This window comes from Carcharhinus amblyrhynchos, chromosome 32 (assembly GCF_965287045.1).
Source record: "Carcharhinus amblyrhynchos chromosome 32, sCarAmb.v2.hapA, whole genome shotgun sequence".
Lineage (NCBI taxonomy): Eukaryota > Metazoa > Chordata > Chondrichthyes > Carcharhiniformes > Carcharhinidae > Carcharhinus > Carcharhinus amblyrhynchos.
Window position 1 is genome coordinate 17,350,609 of NC_137355.1, and position 21,538 is coordinate 17,372,146.

The 21,538-nt window shown below is 48.2% G+C and overlaps 1 protein-coding gene across 1 annotated transcript in view; it reads right to left on the bottom strand.

The window, feature by feature from the left end:
- Positions 1-20,819, bottom strand: part of ccdc33 (coiled-coil domain containing 33) — a 218,295-nt gene extending 197,476 nt beyond the window's left edge. Inside the window, exons 1-3 of the mRNA XM_080216251.1 lie at positions 20,549-20,819; positions 17,058-17,470; positions 12,808-12,987 (exon numbers count right to left, since the gene is read on the bottom strand). Of these exons, the coding sequence (XP_080072377.1) occupies positions 12,808-12,987; positions 17,058-17,470; positions 20,549-20,819 (864 nt within the window). The remainder of the gene's footprint in view (positions 1-12,807; positions 12,988-17,057; positions 17,471-20,548) is intronic.
- Between the last annotated feature and the right edge of the window lie 719 nt (positions 20,820-21,538).

Here is a 21,538-nt window from a genome sequence, read left to right on the forward strand (position 1 = left end):
ATATAGACAAAGCGTATCGTACATAGAGAAGGGAAGGAGAGGGTGCGGAATGTAGTGTTACAGTCATAGCTAGGGTGTAGAGAAAGATTAACTTAGATTTGATTTGATTTACTGTTACATGTATTGGTATGCAGTGAAATGTATTGTCTCTTGTTCCCTATACAGACAAAGCATACTGTTCATAGAGAAGGAGAGAGTGCAGAATGTACTGTTACAATCATAGCTAGGGTGTAGAAAAAGATTAACTTAATGCGAGGGTAGGCCCATTCAAAAGTCTGTCGGCAGCAGGGAAGAAGTTGTTCTTGAGTCAGTTGGTACGTGACCTCAGACTTTTGTATCTTTCTCCCAACGGAAGAAGGTGGAAGAGAGAATGTCGGGGGTGTGTGGGGGTCTTTGATTATGCTTTTCTGAGGCTATGGCCGGCCCAGTTCAAATTCTGGTCAGTTGTAACCCCCCAGAATGTTGTAACGGGGGATTCAGCGATGGCAATGCCATTGGCTGTCAAGGGGAGAGAGTTGGATTCTCTTTCTGGTGATGATCAATGCCTGACACTTGGGTGGTATGAATGTTATTTGCCATTTACTAGCACAAGCCTGAATGTTGTCCAAGTCTTGCTGCATATGGACACAGCCTGCTTCAGTATTTGAGGACACAGGATTGCACTTAATAAAATCTTGGGAGACCTTGATTCTGACAAAAGGTCATCACCCTGAAACGCTAACCCAACCTACCTCACTCCATGTTGAGTGAGTCATAAAATCTCGCAACAGAGGAGGCGGCCATTCTTCCCATCATTTCTCTGCCGGCTCTTCGGAAGAACTATCCAACCCTCTTTCCCCACGGTCTTACAATTCTTCAATTAGGCACCTAATGTTCCCTTTGAATCTGCTTCACAGAATCATAGAATTCACAATGCAGGGGGCCATTTGGCCCATCGAGCCTACACTGACAACATTCCCACACAGTTCCCATCCCCATAACCCCACATATGAACCCTCCTAATCTCCTTGACACTAAGGGACAATTTATCACGGCCAATCAACCTAATCAATCTGGGTCTAATACAAATGGGAAATATACAGTAAATGGCAGAACTGCTAAGAGTATTGATAGGCAGAGGGATCTGGGTGTCCAAGTACACGTATCACTGAAAGTGGCAATGCAGGTGGAGAAGGTAACCAAGAAGACATACGGCATGCTTGCCTTCATCGGCCGGGGCACTGAGTTTAAAAATTGGCAAGTCATGTTGCAGCTTTATAGGACCTTAGTTAGGCCACACTTGGAATAGTGTTCAATTCTGGTCACCACACTACTACTACTCCACTATGTGGAGGCTTTGAGAGGATACAGAAAAGATTTACCAGGATGTTGCCTGGTATGGAAGGCATTAGCTATGAGAAAAGGTTGGAGAAACTTGGTTTGTTCTCACTGGAGTGATGGGGGTTGAGGTGTGACCTGATAGACGTTTACAAGATCACGAGGGGCCTGGACAGAGTGGATAGTCAGAAGCTTTTTCCCCAGTGTGGAAGAGTCAATTATTAAGGGGCACAGGTTTAAGGGGCGAGGGGCAAGGTTTAAAGGAGATGTACGAGGCAGGTTGTTTTTTTACACAGAGGATGGTGGGTGCCTGGAACTCGCTGCTGGGAGAGGTAACGGAAGCGGATATGATCTTGACTTTCAAGGGGCATCTTGACAAATACACAAATAGGATGGGAACAGAGGGATATGATCCCCGGAAGGGTAGGGGGGTTTTAATTCAGTCGGGTAGCATGGTCGGCACAGGCTTGGAGGGGCCGTGCTGTAATTTTCTTCGCTCTTTAACCCGCATTTCTTTGTCCCGTGGGAGGAAACCGGAGCACCCAGGGGAAGCCCACGCAGACACAGGGAGGATGTGCAAACTCCATGCAGACGGTGACCCGAGGCCGGAAGTGAACCTGTGTCCCTGGCGCTGAGGCGCAGCGGCACTAATCACTGTGCTGCCTACTGCACGGAACAAAATTTAACCCTGGATGTTTGAACAGCCGGCAGAGGTAATCAGATCCCGATAACCCTGGTGTATTTACAGTCTGGGCAGTGATCACTCAGCATATTGACTCTCACAATCAAAGTCACTGGACTTCAAAGTGATCACACTGCGCTGCTCTTTCAGATTTGATGAGGCACCTTGTCTAAATGTGAGTCTTTGAGTCAGAGGTTGAACCTGGATCTTATTTACATTAAGCCAGTTTATCCAAAGATTGAATGACATCGATCGCTTACATATTTCTGTCTGTACGTTTCTCTCAGACCAGCTTCCGATATTCCTTCCTGGGCTTTGCCTGCACTTCATAGAATCCCTGCAGTGCCGAGGGAGGCCATTCAGCCCATCAACTCTGCACCGACTATCCAACAGAGCATCTTACCCAGGCCCTATCCCCATTCCTCCGTGGCCGGAATTCTCCAGCAGTTCGGGCCGGCGGGAATTCTCCAGTCCTGCCGGCCCACCTGCGGGTTTCCTGCTGATGTAGGGTGACATCAGTGGGAATTCCCATTGACGGTGTCGGGAACAGGGAATGCCGCCCGCCAGCAAGCAACACACCACCTCCCGCAGCGGGGAACACGCAGCTGGTAGGCCACAGGATCTCGCCCCACATATTTACCCCGCCAATCCCCCTAACCCACACATCCTGGGACACTAAGGGGCAATTCAGCACGGCCAATCCACCTAACCAGCATGGTCTTACAGACTGTGGGAGGAAACAGGAGCGCCCGGAGGAAACCCACGCAGACACGAGGAGAATGTGCAAACTCCACACAGACAGTGACCCGAGGCCGGGAATCGAACCCGGGTCTCGGGCGCCGTGAGGCAGCAGTGCTAACCACTGTGCCACCATACCGCTTATCCTTAATTGCCTCTTGAGCTGAGTCTCATGCTGGGCCAGTTCAGACGGCATTTAAGAGTCAACTACATTGCTGTGGGACTGGAGTCACGTGTAGGCCAGAATGGGCGAGGATGGCAGATTATCCAAACAGGTGCCAGAGTGTGGTGGCCAGGGGATTTTCACAGTAACTTCACTGCAGTGTTAACGTAAGCCAACTTGTAAATAAATGGAACATTAGCCGAGTTTCTGGGTTAATAGCCAAGCGGTAAAACTACTGAGCCCCTACCTCCCCGAAACAACTTCATCACACCCTGATTTTAAATTCACACAGACGGGTGGGGGAAGTGGGGAGGTGGGGTGTGATTTTGGGGGGGGAGGGGCGGGCGGGGGATGTGGCCCTCCCAACTTCATAGAATCCCTACAATGCAGAAGGAGGCCATTCTGCCCATTGAGCCTGCGCCGACCACAATCTCACCCAGGCCCTATCCCCATAACTCCACATATTTACCCTACTAGTCCCCCTGATTCTAAGGGGCAATTTAACATGGTCAATCCATCTAAGCTGCACATCTTTGGACACTAGGGGCAATTTAGCATGGCCAATCCCCTTACCTGCACATCTTTGGACTGTGAGAAGAAACTGGAGCACCCGGAGGAAACCCACACAGACACGGGGAGAATGTGCAAACTCCACACAGGCAGTTTCTAAATATAAATTCCAGCCTTGGATAAAATTGACATTTGATCCAGAGAGAAAAAAATAACTGGAACAGCTGATGTCTGATGGGATACAGACCACAACTGTAGTCAGCCTGCATACGGTGACAGTCAAGGAATTAAGCAGGGACTAAATGCTGGCCTTGCCAACGAGGCCCAGAATAAAGAATTCAAAGAAAGCACAATTCTCCAGCTTCCCTCTCCATTAGAAAGGAAAGTCAGGCACGTGGGAGATGAAAAAAAAAACAAACCCATAAATCCAATTATTTTGTAAGTGACTGTCACAAGGTTCATTGATTACAATTTAGCCAGTAAATTAGACGCGACTAAGCTATTTCAATGCATATCCAAGAGCTACCTCCTCTTTGGCAGAGATTTACAGAATACCTCTCGCACAGAAAAGAACATTTCAAGGCCACATTTTTAATTGAAAACACTAAAGCATTGTGCAAACAAACAGACGCCACATCTGTCATCACCTCACCGGTGAATGCAGTCCTTAAAGCAGGGTAACAATGAATGGGCTCCATCCCCTCCCCGATCTATCTCCTACTCTTTCTGGAGTCCTCAAGTGCTGGGTGCCTTCTTACATCAAATGTAGGCCATTCAGCCCAACCCGTTAATGCTGGTTTCTATGCTCCTCATAAGCCTCCACCCACCTTCCTTCACTTCACCCCACCAAAGCTCTTCTCCCTCATACATTCTCTGGCCACTCATGCCAGAGGGATTCTCCAGTCCTGCCTGCAGTGCCCCCACTGCAGAACCCCCACCTCCTGCAGGTTTCCCACCAGCATGGGGTGGCATCAATGGGAATTCCCATTCACAGAGGCGGGACTGGAGAATCCCACCATTAGTAAACACCGCACCGCCTTCTGCCAGCAGGATACACGCAGCTGGGAAGCCAGAGAATCTCACCCCTACAACCTGGAAAGTGCGGTTTTAGTGGGTAGCACAATGGTTAGCACTGCTGCCTCACAGCACCAGGGACCCAGGTTTGATTCCCAGATTGGTTGACTGTCTATGTGGAGTTTGCACGTTCTTCCTGTGTCTGCATGAATTTCCTCCGGGTGCTCCAGTTTCCTCCCACAGTCCGAAAGACATAAGAACATAAGAAATAGGAGCAGGAGTAGGCCATCCAGCCCTTTGAGCCTGCCCCGCCATTCAATAAGATCATGGCTGATCTGTCGCTGCTCAGTTCCACTTTCCCGCCCTCTCCCCATAACCCTTAATCCCCTCTCCTATCAAAAACCCATCAACCCGCGTCTTAAAAATATTTAGCGAGGCAGCCTCCACCACTTCAACGGGCAGAGAATTCCAGAGATTCACCACCCTTTGAGTGAAGAAGTTCCTCCTCAACTCCGTTCTAAACCGCCCCCCCTTTATCTTGAGGCTGTGCCCCCTAGTCCTATTGTCTTTTTTGAGCGGGAAGAGTCTTTCCACCTCTATCCTATCCATCCCATTCATCATCTTATAAGACGCGCTGGTTAGGTTGATTGGCCATGCTAAATTCTCCCTCAGTGTACCCGAACAGGCGCCGGAGTGTAGCAACTACAGGATTTTCACAATAATTTCACTGCAGTATTAATGTAAGAAATCTCAACAGCAGGTTAAAGTCCAACAGGGTTATTTGGAATCATAAGCTTTCGGAGCACTTCATTAGGTGAGTCTTCTTTCTTATACAGAACGGAGTTAGTTATAAGATTTATGAATGAGAGGGTGAAGAAGATCGTACATACACACTCACCTGATGAAGGAGCAGTGCCCCGAAAGCTTGTGAAGCCAAATAAACCTGTTAGACTTTGATTTAATTTATCCCATGTATTAGCATACAGAGAAAAGTATTATTTCTTGCTCGCTGTACAGACAAAGCATACCATTCATAGAGAAGGAAAGGAGAGAGTGCAGAATGTAGTGTTACAGTCATAGCTGGAGTGTCAAGAAAGATCAACTTAATGCAAGGTAGGTCCATTCAAAACTCTGACGGCAGCAGGGAAGAAGCTGTTCTTGAGTCGGTTGGTGCGTGACCTCAGACTTTTGTATCTTTTTCCCAAAGAAAGAAGCAGGAAGAGAGAATGTCCGGGGTGTGCGGGGTCCTTGATTTGCCGAGGCAGCGGGAAGTGAGACTTCTTACTGTGCCCACCCCAGTCCAACTCCACATCGTGTTAATGTAATAAATAAAAAACTTTGGGAAAAAGCTCCTTGACTATGAACTCATTGAGGGAAAGGTTCTCTGTGGCAACGATGGCACGGTTAAAAGGTCAATGTTTTGTACTTTGGCCAATACTTACCCAGAGAGAAGTCTCACAACACCAGGTTAAAGCCCAACAGGTTTATCTGGCAGCAAAAGCCTGATGCATTGACTTTTGCTACCAAATAAACCTGTTGGACTTTAACCCGGTGTTGAGAGACTTCTCACTGTGTTTACCCAAATCTAACGCCAGCACCTCCACATCACAACTACCGTCGACACCGCAAACTGCCAGCTCCAAGTGGAGAGGATCCCCAATAAGATTACACAGACATCAAGTTTCTACAGAGTGGCTTTTGCTACCAGATAAACTTGTTGGACTTTAACCTGGTGTTGTGAGATTTCTTAGTGTTCATCCCAGTCCCAACGCCGGCATCTCCACATTAACACTTACCCAGTGCCTTCTAATGCATTAACGTATCAGAGTGTAATGCTGAAACAGCACAATTTTGCCCAATTCTTTACGATCGTTATGGTTACGTGACAGCCCTCGATAATTTGAAAGTTCAGAACTACCAAGAATCACTAACGAGGCTGCTTTTCATCTTGAAGAACAGCAAAGTATAAAGCACTCTCAGCGACACGGGCAGTGCTGGTATACAATCAGGTGCAATGAGCTTTCGTACATAGGTATCCATAAGAAAATGGAATAGGTTCAAGGGTTTCCCAGGAGCTGGGAGAACAATGGATTCTTTCAAACTGTTATTCTAGCCAAACATACTTTAGGTAGCTCTTTCCGGGACACACTGTCTCCATCTTCAGTTGCATCATTCAATAAAGTCTTAAATTGAATGAATGTAACATGGTCGCCTACGCTGCCTTGGGGCATGGTGGCAAATGAGACAGAGAGAGAGAGATTGTGGCTCTGGCCTTTTTCTCATCTTCAGCCAGAGGAGCGAGTGGGATTCCTACACAAGAGACACACACACACTGATCGGGGTTAATCACTAGACCTGGACTACACATGGAATGATAGCTTCAACAGGTCTCTGGCACATTCTTACTCAAATCAAATCAGCACAAAGCAAAGTAATGACAGTCCTCACAATAAGAAAGAAAGGATTGCATTTGTATAGTGCCTTTCGTAACCTCAGCACCAGCCCAAAGAGATTTTTCTTTTTATTCATTCTGTAATAATTCCACGGAGCTGAAAGTCCCGTCACCAAGTTACTTTATTAACACCATACACCAGTACACAGCCAGCTCTCCAGTTGCTGAATGCAGGCAGAGAGTCTGACAGACCTGCTTTAAATAGGGAGCATGAGGCTCCCTGGTTTAACCAATTAGGACTCATCAGGTAGTTCATACTCTAGCAAGCCAACCTCATTGGCCTGGCTGAAGTCATCACAGTTTGTGGGATATGGACATCGCTGGCTCGGCCAGCATTTATTGCCCATTCCAAGTTCATAGAATCCCAGAGTCCTCAGAATCCCTACAGTGCAGAAGGAGGCCATTCAGCCCATCGTGTCCACACCAACCACAATCCCACCCAGGCCCTATTCCCCGTAAGCCCACACATTTACCCTGTTAATCTCCCTGACACTAGGGTTAATTTTAACATGGCCAATTAACCTAGCCTGCACATCTTTGGGCTGTGGGAAGAAACAGGAGCACCCAGAGGAAACCCACGCAGACACAGGGAGAATGTGCAAAGTCCGCACAGATGGTGACCCGAGGCTAGAATTGAACCTGGATCCCTGGCGCTGAGAGACATCCCTGTGTCACCGTGCCTCCTTTGAGATGGTGGTGGCGAGCTGCCTTCTTGAATCACTAGATTCTCCCACGGGGTGGAGGGAAGTGGAGGGTCAGTCACGAGGGGATATAGGTTCAAGGTGAGGGGCAGGAGGTTTGGGGGAGGGGGGGAGGGGGGGGATGTGAGGAAAAACCTTTTTTTACCCAGAGGGTGGTGAGGGTCTGGAATGTGCTTCCTGGGAGGTTGGTGAAAGCAGGATTCCTGGGTCTGGGTGAGCACTTGGCACATGCAGGGCTACGGGCCTAGTGCTGGCAGACGGGGTTAGATGGGGGTTTAGGGTGTTTCTAATGCGTTAGTGAGAACTCGATGGGCTCTGTACGGTTGTGTGATTCTTTGATTCTCTGAAACATCCTATTCACGTCCACTCTGTCAATACCCACTAAGAAATGACATGTTTTAGCTAAGTCACCTCTTATTCTTCTAACCTCAGCAGATGAGCAGCACAGCGGATTAGCACCGCTGCCTCACAGCGCCAGGGACCCGGGTTCGATTCCTGGCTTGGGTTACTGTCTGTGCAGAGTTTGCACATTCTCCCCACGTCCGTGTGGGTTTCCTCCCACAGTCCGAAAGACGTGCTGGTTAGATGCTAAATTCTCCCTCGGTGTACCCAAACGGGCTACCGGAGTGTGGGGACTAGGGGATTTGCATAGTAACTTCATTGCAGCGTTAATGTAAGCCTACCTGTGACGCTAATAAATAAACTGAACTTAAATGATACAAGCCTAGCCCATCCAAAGTTTCCTCATAAGACAAAGCGTCCATTCCAGGTATGGGTGGGCACAGTGGTTAGCACAGCTGCCTCACAGCACCAGGGATCCGGGTTCGATTCCCGGCTTGTGTCACTGTATATGCGGAGTCTGCACGTTCTCTGCGTGGGTTTCCTCCGTGTGCTCCAGTTTCATAGAACCCTACTGTGTGAAAGGAGGCCATTCGGCCCATCGAGTCTACACAATCCCACTCAGGCCCTTTCCCCATAACCCTATGCATTTACCCTAGCTAGTCCTCTCTGACACACAAGGAGCAATTCAGCACAGCCAATCCACCTAGCCTGCACATCTTTCCGACTGTGGGAGGAAACCGGAGCACCCGGAGAAAACCCACGCACGCACGGGAAGAACGTCCAAGCAGACAGTCACCTGAGCCGGGAATCGAACCTGGGTCCCTGGAATTGTGAGGCAGCAGTGCTAACCACAGTGCCGCTCTGTTTAATCATGCTCTCTGATTTACCGACACTATGGTATCTTGCCTTCACGCACAATGAGGGAGACAACCGTCACCATTCCCCAGTTCCCCCATCCGCGTCTCACCATTTATGAAGCTTCTAAAAATATCTGCGCTCTAATGAATTAAAAATTAATAATTTGTTTTGCCAATATCCTTGCTCGCCTCCCCGGGGGTCTCCGGGCCACAGAGGAGGATAATGGAGCATTAAATTGGCAGAGACGCCATCTCCCTTAAACACACGATAATCACATAGTATTAAATTACTGGGGACGGAGGTACAAAGCTACGGATGTAAGCTAACTAATTACTTGTTCTGGCCACAAGGATTCAGCAAACATCGAACACAATTTTCAATGCAGTTGTGTTGGGGGGAGGGTGGATGGCAAGTTCACATCGTCATGCCATTAGCCATCGTGCCAGTTTTGCCAACATTTACAGGGGAACCAGCAGCAGAAATAGGCAATTCATAGCACAGAATCATACAATCCCCACAGTGCAGAAGGAGGCCATTTGGCCCATCAATCCTGCACCGACCACAATCCCAACCAGGCCCCTATCCCCGTAACCCACATCTTTACCCCACTAATCCCCCAAATTCAGCCCCTTCGAGCCCACCCCACCATTCAATCAGATCATTGCTGATCTCTCCCTGGTCTCAAATCCACCTCCCCACCTGCTCTGGTGCTCTGGTTAGCACTGCTACCTCACAGCGCCAGGGATCTGGATTCAATTCCCGGCTTGGGTCACTGCCTGTGGGGAATCTGCACATTCTCCCCGTGTCTGCCTGGGTTTCCTCCAGGTGCTCTGGCTTCCTCCCAGATTCCGAAAGATGTGTTGGTTAGGGTGCATTCTCCCTCAGTGTACCCAAACAGAGTGTAGCAAGTAGGGGATTTTCACAGTAACTTCATTACAGTGTTAATGTAAGCCAACTTGTGACAACAATAATATTCCCCATAGCCCTTTAATCTGCTTTTTTTCCATTAGAAATATATCTATTGCCTTCTTGAAACCATTTAATGATTCTGACTCCACTGCACTACAGTGAGTTCCACAAATCCATTCCCCCTCTGTGAGAAGTAATTCCTCCTCATCTGAGTGTTAAATCTACTGCCTCTCAACCTGTACCTGTGACCTCTTGTTCCACATTGGTCCACATTTACTCTATCCATCCCTTTTATATCCCTCGATCAGATCCTCGCTCATCCTTCTAAACTCCAGCGAGTACAAGTCCAAACTGTCTAATCTCTCCTCAACCCCTTCATCCCCAGAATCAATCTGGTGAATCTTCTCTGAAGTGTCTCCAATGCCACCACATCCTTCCTCAAAGTAAGGGGGCCAAAACTGGACACAATACTCCAGACGTGGTCTCACCGACACTCGAGACAATTGCAACAACACTTGTCTACTTTTATACCCCAGTCCCTTTGCAATAAATGCCAAGGTTTCCCCACCTCCAGGCCATTTTGGGAGAAGATGCCCAGGCATTGTTGGGGAGGGTAGCGGAGAGATGAAGGCGACCCATTCTTACGCAGGAGGTGGCATCTATTTAATTCAGTCGAAGCACCTATAAAGTGGTGCATTCATCCTGTGCCAGTTGAGAATTTCCAGGCCCACAACCCAGTTAACGGATGGCGCGGGGGGGTTTGGCTTTAAATTTTGGTACCTTATTTCTTCAGAAGGCCCCCATCTTGAGGAACATGGGATTAGAAATAGGAGGAAGCAAATTCAGCCCTTCAATAATACATGGCTGGTCTCAAATCCACATCCCTACCTCTTTCCCATTTCCCCCTATCCCTCTCTCTTGTATCCGTGTTAGTAACACCCCGCTCTGATGGTGGAACTAACGTTCTGTCAGTGCTGGGACAGCTTGTTTTGGACTCTGGAGCTCAGCACCATCAGCTGGATAGTGGGTGTACACATTGGCCACTGATTGGATACAGAGCATCCCATGGCCACTGCACCCTAACCAGCAGGTCTTTTGGGCCGTGGAAGGAAATCGGAGCACCCGGAGGAAACCCATGCAGACACGGGGAGAACATGCAGACTCCGCACAGTGACCCGAGGCTAGGATTGAACCCGGGTTCCTGGCGCTGTGAGGCAGCAATGCCACCGTGCTATGTAGAATATAGTATTGCAATCACAAACAAGACGAAAAGAAAAATCAGTTTAATATATGGTAGGCCCATTCAGAAGTCTGCTGGCAGCAGGGAAGAAGCTGTTCTTGAGTCGGTTGGTACGCGGCCTCCGACTTTTGTATCATTTTCCCAATGGAAGAAGGTGGAAGAGAGGTGCGTGGGGTCCCTAATTATGCTGGCTGCTTTCCCAAGGCAGCAGGAAGTGTAGACAGAGTCAATGGATGGGAGGCTGGTTTGCGTGACGGATTGGGCTACATGCACAACTTTTTGTAGTTTCTTGCGATCTTGGGCAGAGCAGGAGCCCATACCAAGCTGTGATACAACTGGAAAGAATGCTTTCTGTGATGCATCTGTAAAAGTTGGAGAGTCATGGCGGACATACCAAATGAGTGAAGTTTACAGATAATAGAATGTGGGAAAGCAGCCGAGGAAAATATTCCATCTCACTCATGAGACCCGTATTCCCAGCCTGTTGGGGAAGTGAGTTCCAGATTTCTAACAGGTTGTGTGTGAAAATAAGAGTTTCTCAATTACAATGTGTTTGACCCAGCTGCAAATGTTAAATCATGTCCCTTAAGACCATAAGAACTAGGAGCAGGAGTCGGCCATCTGGCCCCTCGAGCCTGCTCCACCATTCAATAAGATCATGGCTGATCTTTTTGTGGACTCAGCTCCATTTATCCGCCCGCTCACCGTAACCCTTAATTTCTTTACCGTTCAAATGTCTATCCTTGCCTTAAAAATATTCAACGAGGGAGCCTCAACTGCTTCACTGGGCAGGGAATTCCACAGATTCACAACCCTTTGTGTGAAGAAGTTCCCCCTCAACTCAGTCCTAAATCTGCTCCTTGTTTTGAGGCCATGCCCCCCCTAGTTCTACCCTGTCCCTATCACTAGGGGATTTTCACCGTAACTTCACGAGTCTACTAGTGACACTAATAAATAAAATAATGTTCCCCATTCCCCTTGAATCTGTTTTTTTTAAATTAGAAATACATCTATTATCTTCTTGAAACCATTTAATGATTCAGAGTCCACCGCGCTACGGGGCAGCGAGTTCCACAAATCCACAAAATCCCTGCTAAGCGGCACAGCGGTTAGCACTTCTGCTTCACAGCACCAGGGACCCGGGTTCGATTCCCGGCTTGGGTCACTGTCTGTGTGGAGTTTGCACATTCTCCCCGTGTCTGCATGGGTTTTCCCCAGGTGTTCCGGTTATACCCCACATTCCGAAAGTCATGCTGGGTAGGGTGCATTGACCTGAACAACTGCCGGACTATGGCGACCAGGGGATTTTCACAGTAACTTCATTGCAGTGTTAATCTAAGCCTTATTTTTGACTAAAATAAACTTGACTAACCACTTTTTAGTTCTAGTTTCACCCGCCAGTGGAAACAACTTCCCTGCTTCTATCTTATATAATTTCTTCATTATCTTGTACATTTCTATAAGATCTCCCCTCATTCTTCTGAATTCCAATGAGTGTAGCCCCAGTCTACTCGGTCTCTCCTCATAAGCCAACCCTCTCAACTCCAGAATCAACCTAGTGAATCTCCTCTGCACCCTCTCCAGTGCCAGTATATCCTTTCTCAAGTAAGGAGACCAAAACTGTACACAGTACTCCTGGTGTAGCCTCACCAGCACCTTATACAACTGCAACATAACCTCACTGTTTTTAAACTCCATCCCTCAGGCAATGAAGGACAAAATGCCATTTGCCTTCTTAATTACCTGCTGCACCTACAAACCAACTTTTTGCGTTTCGTTCTTGAAGTTCCCCCACCAGAGGAAATAGTTTTGGCCAAACCCATCAGGTCATTTTAACACCTTACTCATCTCGACCAGCTCTGCCTGACCCATCGTACTTACGTGGGTGTGAGGAAGTGCTATAGGGGTCCCCGTGGGAGTCTGCTCAGCAGAGGAAAGATGGAAGCTGCAATCGCTAGGCAACCGTTGATGGATGATACGTTCCTCCACCAAACTAGGAGGTGGACTGTCTTCAGGTGGCTCTGGAGAAGGATCCGGATTGGTGTCTTCCACACTTTCATTCTGCAGGCAAGACAAAATATATAAAACCATCAACTTTGAATCATAGAATCCCTACTTTGCAGAAGGAGGCCATTCAGCCCATCGAGTCTGCACTGTTTCTCCAATAGAGCATCTTACCAAGCCTGTAACCCTACATATTTACCCCACTAATCCCCCTAACCTACACATCTTTGGACACTAAGGGGCAATTTAGCACAGCCAATCCCCCTAACATACACATCTTTGGACACTACGAGGCAATTTAGCATGGCCAATCAACCCAACCTGCACATCTTTGAACTGTCAGAGGAAAACAAAGCATCAAGAGGAAATTCATGCAGAGACAAGGAGAATGTGTAAACTCCACACAGGCAGTGACCCAAACCAGTATCACCACCCTACATGGTCAAATTCTTGGAACTCCCTCCCTAACAAGACTGTGGGTGTGCCTACACAACAGGGAACGCAGCAGTACAAGATGGCAGCTCACCAGCACATTAGGAATGGGCAATAAATACTGGCCTAGCCAGTGACACCCACAATGCATGAACAAATATCAATCAAAAGCCTGTGGAAGCCATAGGCAGCAATAAGGACGCACATAGACCAAAACTCAGAATCCCTACAGTGCAGGAGTCCATTCAGCCCATCGAGTCTGTACCAACCACAATCCCGCCCAGCCCTATCCCCGGAACCCCACACATTTACCCTAGCTAGTGCCCCTGACACAAAAGAGCAATTTAGCACGGCCAATCCACATAACCTGCACATCTTTGGACTTTGGGAGGAAACTGGAGCACCCGGAGGAAACCCACACAGACTCTGGGAGAATGTGCAGTCTCCACACAGACAGTGACCCAAGGGTGGGAATCGAACTCATGTCCCTGGAGCTGTAAGGCAGCAGCGCTAACCACTGTGCTGCCCCTGTACTCAGAGGAACCAGTGCCCTGTTAGATGAGTAGTTTATTGGTGTTCCCTGGCCAATGGCATGATGTTTTTTCTGATATTGTTATAACAATATTCAGGTCACATCATCAATCCTCTCCTGAAAAAGGAAAACCTTCAAAGGCCAAATTGCATCAGGCCACAGGAGAGACAATCCAAAAGCCTATACGTTATTTGAAATTTATTAGTGTCACAAGTAGGCTTACATTAACACTGCAATGAAGTTACTGTGAAAATCCCCTCATCGCCACACTCCAGCGCCTGCTCAGGTTACACTGAGGGAGAATTTAGCACGGCCAATGCACCCTAACCAGCACGTCTTTCAGACTGTGGAAGGAAACCAGAGCACCCGGAGGAAACCCACGCAGACACGGGGAGAACGTGCAGACTCCACACAGACAGTAACCCAAGCCGGGAATCGAACCCGGGTCCCTGGCGCTGAGAGGCAGCAGTGCTAACCACTGTGCCACATACTGCCCACCAGTGTGATAAGGATGGTAGGTTTCCTGATAGATGGATGGGGTCTCTCCAATATTAATGATGCCTTTTCCATGTTGTTGTCACCTTCTGAAGGGTGTTAGTGAACCAGTTGGGTTTTTATGACAACCAAACAGCCAGTTAATTTGACCCGATGGGGAGCAGAATTCTGGAACTCTCGTCCCAGAAGGCTGGGGGCAAATTGAGAACCTCAAAACCACCACTGATGTATTTTTGTTAGACTTAAGGGTTACAGAACCAAGATGTGGCACAGTGGTTAGCACTGCTGCCTCTCAGCGCCAGGGATCCGGGTTCAATTTCCGGCTCGGGTCACTGTCTACGCGGAGTCTCCATGTTCCCCCTGTGTCTGAGAGAGTTCCCTCCGGGTGCTCCGGTTTCCTCCCACAATCCAAAGATGTGTGGATTAAGTTGATTGGCCATGATAAATTGACCCCTTAGTGTCAGGAGAGTTAGCAGGGTAAATGTGTGGGGTAACGGGAATAGAGCCTGTGGTTGGTGCAGACTCGATGGGCCAAATGGCCTCTTTCTGCACTGTAGAGTTTCTTTGCAATTTATAAATATCATCGTTGATCCAATCAAGTGGCGTCGGAACGTTCTGGAAGGGCTGAAAGATCTACTCCTGTTGTTTTATTACACATAACAGGACTTTATGTGGGGAGGTACGGAGGCTGCAGAAGGAATGGGGCAGGTTAGGGGAGTGGGCAGATGGAGTACAACGTGGAAAAGTGTGAGGTCACGCACTTTGGAAGGAAGAATGGAGGTATAAACTAGTTTCTAAATGGGGACAGGCTTCGGAAATCAGAAACACAAAGGGACTCGGGAGTCCTTGTTCAAGACTCTCTTAAGGTGAACATGCAAGTTTAGTCGGCACTTAGAAAGGCAAATGTAATGTGAGCATTCATGTCGAGGGGGCTACAGTACTACAACAGGGATGTACTTCTGAGGCTGTATAAGGCTCTGGTCAGACCCCATTTGGAGTATTGTGAGCAGTTTTGGGGCCCAGACCTAAGGAAGGATGTGCTGGCCTTGGAAAGGGTCCAGAGGAGGTTCACAAGAATGATCCCAGGAAGCAAGGGTTTGTCACATGAGAAGTGGTTGAGGAGTCAGGGTCTGTACTCGATGGGGTTTAGAAGGATGAGGCGGAGGATCTAATTGAAACTTACAGGATACTGCGAGGCCCTGGATAGAGTGGACGTGGAGAGGATGTTTCCATTAGTGGGAGAGACTAGAATCTGAGGGCACAGCCTCAGAGTGAAGGTACACTCCTTTAAAACAGAGATGAGGAGGAATTTCTTCAGCCAGAGAGTGGGGAATTTGTGGAACTCTTTGCCGCAGAAGGCTGTGGAGGCCGGGTCATTGATGTTTTTCAGACAGAGATAGACAGGTTCTTGATTAATAAGGGGGTTACGGGGAAAAAGGCAGGAGAATGGGGATGAGAAACTTATCAGCCATGATTGAATGGTGGGGCAGACTCGATAGGCTGTGTGGCCTAATTCTACTCCTATTGTTACAAGTCAGGTTCGATACCTTAAGGTGTTCCATGAAGCTTGCCTGACCTGTAATTTTTTTCACATTGGAGTTTGGTTAGGATGAGCATGTGAGGTTTCACTCCAGTTACGATTCAAATGATCTACGAGGAGCTTCTATCAAATACAAAGTTTAATTAAGAATATTGTAGATATGTATCGTACTTTTAACCATTACAAACAAGAAACACAACCACCACGATAATGTGTAACTCTTAAGGAAATATCTCTAATGTGTTCCAACCAAAGGGGGGTGACACAGTGGGTTAGCACTGCTCCCTCACAGCGCCAGGGACCCAGGTTCAATTCCTGGCTTAAGTCACTGTCTGTGTTCAGTCTGCACATTCTTGCCACATCTGTGTGTTTCCTCCAAATGACAAATTTCCTCCCACAGTCTGAAAGATGTGCTGTTTAGGTGCATCAGCTATGCTAAATTCTCCCTCAGAGTATCTGAACAAATGCCGGAATGTGGTGACTAGGGGAATTTCACAGTAACTTCATTGCAGTGTTAACATGAGCCTTACTTGTGACTAATAAACAAACTTTACTTGAAACCAAAGTCAGCATCCAACACAGAAAACCCTCCAAATAAACACAATACAGCATAGTCTAATACCCACTTGTTATAAGAATCCAGCCTCCTGGCTTGAGTATTGAAAATCCCTTGTGAAGAAACTCAGAAGAGGTTGTAGTCAAATCTGTTTCCCAAAACACAGCTTCTTTAAGGCAAGGTGGCAATCCTTCAGCTAACTGAAAATAGTTCCAGAACCAAACAAAGAACAGGGGTGGGGAAGAGAGAGAGAAAGAGAAAGAGAAAGAGAGAGAGAAACTGCTTCTTGGCTTGCTGCTAAACTACTTCCAACACAGCCCCCAAAATGTAACTAAAAGCCCAAAGGAAAAAAACCCTATCACCTGACTGCCATATCATAGCTCCACCCCCAATGACATCACTGAAGTTGTAAACTGCCTGATTTATAAAAAAAACTTTCTTAAAGGTACACTCACATGATACTCTGTCTTATGGACTTTGATATTCCACATCTAGATTCACAACACCTCACCACTGAAGATACATCTCAGAACAGTCCAGTTAAAACTGCAGTCAGTCTAATCAGCTCTTACCTGAGGGTTGGGTGAATGTGGTGTTGTCCATTGTTGTGACGATGTTGGGAAGGGCGATGGCATTTCCAGCGTTGGGCCTGGGGTAAGGAGATGAGGGTACCCCCCTTCCTTGCTGCCCCGGGGCGCCGCCTGCTTCGGGACCCGCACCTCGTGGAAGGAAACGTTACAAGCCATCCTCCCACAATGCATTGAGAGCTCGTCACCCTGCACACGCAGCAGGGCCACCGTGATGCTGTAACAGTAAAAGTCCTCGTGCTCCTTGGCAAAAACATTGATCCTGGGCGCGTTGGTGCGGGGGTAGATGGCAAAGAACGCCTCGCCCTCCTTCTTGACACTCTTGGGGGCTGAGCCAGTTACACGAAAGGCTTCGATGCGCAGTCGGACATCATGATTTTTATCATTTTGACAGTAGCCTGTGAAAATAAAGCAAGTTTCGCATTTTACTGAGCCACCCTTGGGACATCGAAAAGTCCTTCACAGTGTTGGCAGCCAAATGGCATCGGTCCGGACCCATAAAGAACAATATAAATAGCTCAGCTGCTGGTTGGAGCATAAATATTGACTGAGACACCAGTGAGAACTTTACTTCCTGTCACCAGATCTTCTTCGTAGACGAGAGGACAGACACGACATTAGTTTGACATCTCATTGGAAAGTCAGCACCTCTGACAGTGCAGCACTCCCTCAGTACTACACTGGGGTGTCAGGCGAGGTTCTGTGTCTCAGGAGTGAGTGGGACATATTCATAGATTCCCTACAGGAGGCCTTTCAGCCCATTGAGCCTACACTGACAACAATCACACCCAGACCCTGTCACCGTGACCCCATGTATTTACTTTGCTAGTTCTATTAACACTAAGGGGCAATTCAGCATGGCCAATCCACCTAACCTGCACATCTTTGGACACTAAGGGGCAATTTAGCATGGCCAATCCACCTAACCTACACATCTTTGGACACTAAGGGGCAATTTAGCACAGCCAATCCACCTAACCTACACATCTTTGGACACTAAGGGGCAATTTAGCATGGCCAATCCACCTAACCTGCACATCTTTGGACACTAAGGGGCAATTTAGCATGGCCAATCTGCCTAACCTACACATCTTTGGACATTAAGGGGCAGTTTGGCATGGCCAATCCACCTAACATCTTTGGACACTAAGGGGCACACACTTAAATCTTTAATATGTACATCACAGGCTGGGAAGTATCTATTACTGTACTGGAAGACATTCACGGGTTTTTAAAAGTTCACATTCAGGCAGACATCATTGGTAAGGCGGGCGATTAAAACCCAACCCCGCTGCCCCTTGAGAAGGTGGGCCTTCCTCCAGAACCACTACAGTCTTGTGTGAGTTGGAGGGACTCCCACAGCACCGTTTGGTCAGAGTTCCAGTATTACCACTTTGCAGCAACATTGAGCCCACTCAAGATATTACAGCCCTTCAGAATCAGGTACAAAACTATAATTCCTGCTTCCCGCCCCCAACATCTGCATCTGCTGGGGTTTAACTTGAAATTGTACTGCATTTTTTTCAACCGGAATAATTGAAATATTGTAATGTCCTGGGGATCTGGGACAAGTGCAGGAAAACTAGATTAGTGGGTCTTTAGCGCTGCGGACTCGATGGGCCGAAGGGCCTTTTCTGCACTGTATGACACCATGGGCAGAACCTTCCTATCCCGCCTGCCCCGGGAATCGTGGGAGAGGGTGGTGGGGTTACGTACAAAGGTCCATTGACCTCAGGCGGGACATTCCGATCTTGCAACAACCGCAACCTGACAATCCACCCCACGACTCTATGACGAGGGCTGGCACGGTGGCACAGTGGGTAGCACTGCTGCCCCACAACACCAGGGACCCAGGTTCGATTCCCAGCACTGTCTATGTGGAGCTAGCACGTTCTCCCCATGTCTGCGTGGGTTTCGTCCAGGTGAATCTTAGGATCCTGCAGTGCAGAAGGAGGCCATTTGGCCCATCGTGTCTGCACCGACCACAGTCCCACCCAGACCCTATCCCTGTAACCCCATATATTTGCCTTCCTAATCCCTCTGACATCAAGGGCTAATTCAGCATGGCCAGTCCACCTAACCTACATTGGACTGTGGGAGGAAACCGGAGAACCCGGAGGAAACCCACGCAGACATGGGGAGAACGTGCACACTCTACACAGACAGTGACCCAAGGCCAGGATCGAACCCCAGGTCCCTGGCGCTGTGAGGCAGCAGCGTTAACCACTGTGCCACCAGGTTCCGTTTCAGTGCTCCGGTTTCCTCCCACATTCCGAAAGACGCGCTGGTCCTCTTTTAAACGTCAAACCAAATAAACAAACTCAAATTAAATTAGGACAAAGTAAATGGGGCAGCTCCCCAAAAGGAAGGGGAATGGCCTGAACAAAAACAAAAGTACAAAGGAAACTTTAGACACATCAAATTAAAATGTGATTATTCAGGTCAATAATGCACTCCATCCCCTGCGGTGCCCAACGAGTGCGAAAGGCGAAAGTTGTGCTGGTTAGATGCACTTGCCGTGCTAAATTCTCCCTCAGTGTACCCAAACAGGCGCTGGGGTGTGGCAACTAGGGGATTTTCACAGTAACTTCATTACAGTGTTAAGGTGATCTTTGACAAAGGGTCGTCTGGACTCGAAATATCAGCTCTGTCCTCTCCTTAACAGATGCTGCCAGACCTGCTGAGATATTCCAGCGTTTTTTCTTTTGGTTTCAGATTCCAGCATCCGCAGCAACTTGCTTTTAACGGGGGCCTACTTGTAATAAATTGACATAAGAGCATAAGAAATAGGAGCTGGAGTAGGCCATCTAGCCCCTCGAGCCTGCCCCGCCATTCAATAGGATCATGGCTGATCTGAAGTGGCTCAGTTCCACTTTCCCGCTTTCTCCCCATAACCCTTCATTCCCTTGTCTATCAGAAACCTATCCACCCGTGAATTAAATATATTCAGCGAGGCAGCCTCCACCACTTCAACGGGCAGAGAATTCCAGAGATTCACCACCCTTTGAGTGAAGAAGTTCCTCCTCAACTCCGTTCTAAACCGCCCCCCCTTATCTTGAGGCTGTGCCCCCTGGTCCTGTTGTCCTTTCTGAGCGGGAAGAATCTCTCCACCTCCATCCTATCCATCCCATTCATCATCTTATACGTCTCTATAAGATCCCCCCTCATCCTTCTAAACTCCAACGAGTACAGACCCAGTCCATTTAGTCTCTCTTCATAGTCCAACCCCCTCATCTCCGGTATCAGCCTAGTGAACCTCCTCTGCACTCCCTCCAAGGCCCCTCCCCCTCCCCCCAAGGACTTGCCTGATGAAGGGGCGGTGCTCCGAAAGCTCGTGATACCCAATAAACATGTTGGACTTTAACCTGGTGTTGTGGGATTTCTTAGCATGCCCACCCCAGTCCAATGCCGGCATCTCCACATTAACTTAGCACTCTGCAGGATACTTTCCATTTTAACCCTGAAAGTGTTGTTACCTTTAGGAAGACGGAAGACAAATTTCTTCTTGAGGACCGTGTGGATTTCGTTGATGTTTGTCTGGGCGACGATATCGGTGCTTCCGGTGTTGGTGCACAAGACATCGCCATTGTTCACCCGCAGCCTCACACCCACCCCCGACCCCTCGAGGAGTGGGTTCTCCACCGTCAGTCTCAAGCCGTACTGCCCCACTTCGTTGAACTGCACGTTGACGATCTCAAACTCAAAGTCTAGTTCCTTATCTTCGATTTTTAGTCGCGACCTGTGCATGTTCCTTGCAAAGGTGGCTCGTGCCGTACCCGCCCCCCCTCCTCTGAGCAACCCCCCCACCCCCACTGCGGGCCAAGAAGATATTGCCAGATTGAAATGCCACTTGCAATGGGAGACGAGAGTTTAAAACCGCACTGTGTCGTCAAAGGAATAACCTTCCCAGGTCACAGATTATGAATGGTTGCCACAGATCCATTGTCTGTCAGGACGGCAACAGGAGGGTTCACAGAGGCATCACGTTACCTGGGCCCTGGCTGTAGCAACACTCAGTTTCTCATAGGACAATGAACAGGTACTTTGTGCTCCCGTCCAACAGGCAGCCCTTGTTCTCCCCCCCCTCGGCTGTGGGAGTTCGATTCAGGCAACCTGCTCACTTTGTTGTCACAAATCTAGGCAGCAACCACAGGCCAATCAATGTGCTGGATAAAACAAACACAGCGCACTTCAAAGTCAATGGGTTCTGTGTACCTTCGAACAGGCAAGGTGGCGGGTTCCACAAGCATCAACGCTTAGAACTGACAAAGATAAACTAGAGACGCACAAAACTTCAATAACTCTTTCTATGATCTTAAAATCGCCTTCAAATGATTTAATCTTTATATCATTCACTTCCAAACCTCATTCAATGCAGCAAGCCCTGCATCTGTTCCTTTGAGTTGACTGGCATCTGCATTTATATAGCACCTTTAATGTAGCAGTAAGAAGTCTCACAACACCAG